The sequence below is a fragment of the Lactuca virosa genome, chromosome 9 (assembly GCF_052849685.1).
Source record: "Lactuca virosa cultivar CGN04683 chromosome 9, Lactuca_virosa_CGN04683_v6, whole genome shotgun sequence".
NCBI classification, from domain to species: domain Eukaryota; kingdom Viridiplantae; phylum Streptophyta; class Magnoliopsida; order Asterales; family Asteraceae; genus Lactuca; species Lactuca virosa.
In genome coordinates this window covers 21,346,747-21,351,616 of record NC_136434.1, presented here as the reverse complement: position 1 = coordinate 21,351,616, position 4,870 = coordinate 21,346,747, and the positions used below count along the sequence as shown (strand labels likewise).

At 36.2% G+C, this 4,870-nt stretch overlaps 1 protein-coding gene across 1 annotated transcript; it reads right to left on the bottom strand.

The window, feature by feature from the left end:
• Window positions 1–757: 757 nt before the first annotated feature.
• LOC145136254 (wound-induced basic protein-like) lies at window positions 758–1,621 on the bottom strand. Its single transcript, XM_079070414.1, has 2 exons — window positions 1,488–1,621; window positions 758–966 (listed from the first exon to the last, which is right to left on the bottom strand). The coding sequence occupies exons 1-2, from the start codon at window positions 1,556–1,558 to the stop codon at window positions 897–899; spliced, it is 141 nt and encodes a 46-aa protein (XP_078926540.1). The 5' UTR covers window positions 1,559–1,621; the 3' UTR covers window positions 758–896.
• Between the last annotated feature and the right edge of the window lie 3,249 nt (window positions 1,622–4,870).

Below are 4,870 nucleotides of genomic sequence, written 5' to 3'. Positions count from 1 at the left end.
TCTTTATTATCAAACAACTCTTTAATTATACGCAGGAGTTGTGAATATATACAACCTACCAAGCTCACAAAAATGATTGGCCAGAATAGCAAATTGATGAATGGTCTAGAGATTTTTTTTTCTCTCCCGTTGATAGCTAGATTTTACATTATTGTGCAAAAGACATTTTAGATTATTGTGCAAAAGGTTCAATCGGTTAGAGTAGTTATGGCCATTTGACTTGGAGAATCGGACTAAACAGAACCGAACACACGACAAGAAATATATAGGTCAATTCTCCAAAGGGGTGTTTGGGATTTCATCTTAAAACAACTTCTTAACTTAATGGCTTTTTGAAAAGTCAATAAGTCAAAAAAAAATTCACAAAAAGAAAATGACTTTTAGAACAACTTATCTTTAACCCTTCAAAAAAAAGATGTTAAAAATAGAATTTATAACTTTTCTAAACTTCTTATGATTTTTTAAGTTATAAAAGTCAACATTACCTTAACATACCCTTAAACTAAGAAAATCATTTTTTTATAAGACAACTTATTTACTTTTTCATCACAAAAAACTAATACAAACACTTTTTTTTTTAAAACTCCTTTTGATACCACAATAATTCAATAAGTCATTTTGTCTAAAAGTTCATTTTATGATCAAAATGAAATCCCAAACACCCTTTCAGTTCCTCTTTTAAGGTGACATTAAAATCTCTATTAATGGTTTCACATAAAAATCAATTAGAACCCAAACTTTAAGCAGAATGACAATCTAATCTCAAACAAAGATCATTACCGCCGAATCAACAATCAAAGCAGATGTGTTCTGGTTATATCAGCATTAACCAAATAGGTAAGAAAGAAAAATACATGTCATAAGCCTAACATGTGTTTATCTACAAAGACATTTCATTACTCGTTCATCACAGGTTTGTTTTCATTTGCCTTTGGCTTCTGCTCCTTAGGTCTATCCTCTGTTTTCCTGTACAAATTGAAGGCAGAATTTGTTTCACAAGTAAGAACATACAAATCTGAAATACATAATACTTAAGAGTAATTTGGTAAATTGCATTGAATGTTGAGCGGAAGTTTTCTAAACACAGAAATACTTTTAGCAGACAAATAATCACAACTTCAGCCCAATCATGTCTAAACTATTATCCCTAAAACCCTGATATTAGTAGTTTCAATACCAGAGGGATGAGCATTCAATGTTCTAACATAGACAAATCGCAAAAAAAAAATCATATAGGGCTGAAATCAACAAACGTATGCGTATATAACTTGAATCATCTTCGTCACAAGATTAAAATAAAGAAAGGGAAAACAAATCGAAACGTCCAATCAATACCAACTCGACTAAATCATTTACAAATACCATGTATGAATCTAAAAAGCAAATAACCGAACCATAGAAAACTCAAATCGTATAACACACACTGATTATTTACAAATAATAACAATACCTAGTACCAAATTAAACAACGATGAAACGAGCAATACCTCTTATCAGAGGAGCCTCCCTTCTGGCTGAGAAAGGAACGGAACAATGGGGAGTTCACGTCGTATATCATTTTCGCAAATCGGAGGTATTTCGATGAAACGATGCGCAGACTTGAAAAACCCTAATTTGCACGAAACCCTCATATTTAAAGGAAGAAAACATCTTTGGGTCGAAAGCAAATCTGGGTTAAGATCCTAAGCCCGTCAAAAGTAAATTATATTGGGTTGGGCTTCTAGTATAGAGTGGGATGTTTGAGATGGAAATTAACCCCTTATGTTCCATTATCTTGTTGAGAGGCGTGTCCAAGTCTTTAATTTGTGTTTGAATGTTGGAGAAGATGTTATTTGTGTTTTGTTGAAATTGAGTTTGACTTTGAGCAGGAGAAGTAACGAGTTTTTGAAAACTCGTTTGATGGTTGCCATTTGATTGGCCTTATTGTTGAGGTTGTTGGTAATTTGGAGGGGATGAGATGTTTGTGGAGTTGGATATTGTGGATATGGAGGTTTTTGGGAAGGATATTGTGGATATTGGGGTCTCATCATAACATATGGTGGGTTTTGCTTTGGTGGGTACGGGTTGTTTGGGTTATTCCTCCAATTCGACTTGTATGTGTTTTGAAATCTCATGGGTCTTGGTTGACCTTGATATCCTCCCATTGCATTAACATCATCCAGTTCACTTCCAAGTGTAAGACACTTATCCGTATAATGCTCTGTCATTGCACAAATACCACAAACCATCAATTGTTGACCACTTCTCACCACCATTTGACTCAACACACTAGTCAAATCCAAGAGTTTTGATTCTAAGTGTTGGGTATTGCTAACTTCACCAACAACTTGTGGGAAACTTCTCTTCATGTCATTTCGAGTCCCAAAGTTTCTTTGATTTTAAGAAATGGTACCAAAAAGTGAGCTTATCTCGTGAGGTGTCTTGTTGAATATGTCACCACCACTTGAAGCATCAATCATCCTTCAATCCTTAATATTCATACCCTCATAAAATTGTTGAAGAAGTAGTTGTTCGGGTATACTATGTTGAGGACAACTTGTGTACTTGCACACAAGTTGTTGAATCACACTAAAAAACCATGAAAAATCTCATTCTCCCCTTGACGAATCCCCAAAAATGTCACTCATTTGACTTGATATTCGGGAAGTGGGATAGAGCTTGCCATTAAAGGCTTTGAGTAACTCTTCCCATCTGTGAATAAATCGGGGTGGTAAGTTGAATAACCACTCTCTATCTTTATCTTCCAAGGTGAGTGGGAAGGCGGTTAGCTTGAAATCATTCAATGTCACATGTTCGGGCAACGTGCTAACGCATATCATATGAAAGGACTTCAAATGCCTTTAAGGATCTTCTCTATCCACCACGAAACTTGGTGAGTTGATGTATGAGACTTGACTTCAATTCAATCCCTCGGCGGTTTGCGGGATAAACAATACCAAGAGGTGTGAGAGTAACATCTTTCTCTATCATTTGTCTAAATGTCAACTCTTGAGGGGGATTGGGTGGATTGGGGTTTTATTGCATGTAACCGGGATGTTGTTAGTAAGGTGGGTATGGGTATTGTTGGTGATTGTACATTTGTGGTGGGTAAGGTTGGTAGTTAGGATATTGGTTGTATGGGGGTTGTTGTTGTGGGTACATTGGGTATTGGTACATTGGAGGTTGTTGGTAATTTGGTTGAAGTGGTTGATGTGCTTGTTGTTGTTGAACTTGAAGATCATTGTTTTGAGGTTGGTTGTTTTGGTGGAAGTTTTGATTTTGTGGTTATGGCTGCTGATAATTGGGTTGATTTGGGCGAGGAAGTGGTTGATTCCAAGGTGACATGTCTATAAAAGTTTCTTGGTGTTATTGTTGTTGTCTTGGTTGTTGGGTGGGGTATTGGTATATTGATTGTTTGGGGTTGAGTTAGGATTGTGAGGTGGAGTGTGATTCATGGCTATGTAGTTTTCAAACGGAATGTCTTCAAAGGAATGACCAACAATTGGAGAACTCGGCTCGGTGTCGGTATCACTTGAAGTTTGAACTTGATCTTCTATGTTGATTAATGGAGAGTAGGAAGAAGCTTCAACGAGTTGCTGTTTTGCTTGTTTGGCTAACTTTTTCAACCTTTTTGCTTCTTTTTCAATATCGGGATTATAGGTAGTTCACCGGTTCTTGTATACCTAGGCATAAACAATCAAATAACAATAACCAATTTCCCCGGCAATGGCGCCAAAACTTGGTGGGATGTCAAGTCCACCAAGCAAATTACACCATTTGTTTGCAAATAAAACGTAATATAACGGTAAAAAGGGTATTGATCCTCGGGGAAATGGTTGTATTCAATCACCAATGCAATCCAATAGAACTAGTGTAATAAAACTAATTAATTACAATTAAACTAAAAAGGGGGGGGGGTTATGATTGCTTGAAAACTAAAAGACTTGACTAACTAAACAGATTGCAATTAAGCAAGATGGTGAGATGCCCAAATATTGGAGATAATTGGTCAGCCAAGGAAATTCAACACAATGAATATTTGTGTGTTTATCATTAGGATTCAATATGAAGCTTATCATTCATCCCAAATTGGTTATAGCAATCATGAAACATGATATGCCAAGATTCCTCATAGGTAGTATGGAGGTTGGGGAAGCCCACAACACACCTTCTTAATCAAAATCAAGGATTCAGTTGAAGCAATTGAACCCAAGAAAGTTGATTAGCCTTAAGAATTAAGGAATCCCCAATTGCTAGAGGATGTCAATGCTTACACATCCATAAAGGAGTCATGATCCATATGTTAGAGATGATTTCTACCATCATAAAGTCATTGTTCTAAGTAAATTTAATGATTCAATGCTAAACCAAATAAATAACCCAACAATTGCTCATTCAAATACCAAACTCATGATCAAAGTATCAAACAAGCATAAGAAATATGAACTAGAATCATAAACATAAGATAAATGACAATCAAACATGAATCCTTCAAAACCCACAAATATCCAAGGGTTTTAGCCTAAGTCAACCAAATAAAGATATTAGCCACTCATGGAAACAAGATAACAATCACAAAAGTGTTTTTGCATCAAGAAACTAATAATTACTAGAAGGATGAGAAGAATGTAGATCAAGATCTTAAAAATTGCCTCAAGGTGCTCTAATGGTGGAAAATCGAAGTGTGAGCCACCAAACCTCACCCCCAATGTAAAATGGTGAGCAAAATGACCAAAATGCCCCAAAGTGTGCAGTTGTGCGGGTACCCTTGCAAAGTTGCGCGAACTGAGACTCCACCCTCACAAACGATTGTGGAATGCTATTGGCTCTTTTTCTCCACTACACCACCCTATTACTCAAGATTCCTTTGGTCCCCTCCACATCTCACATG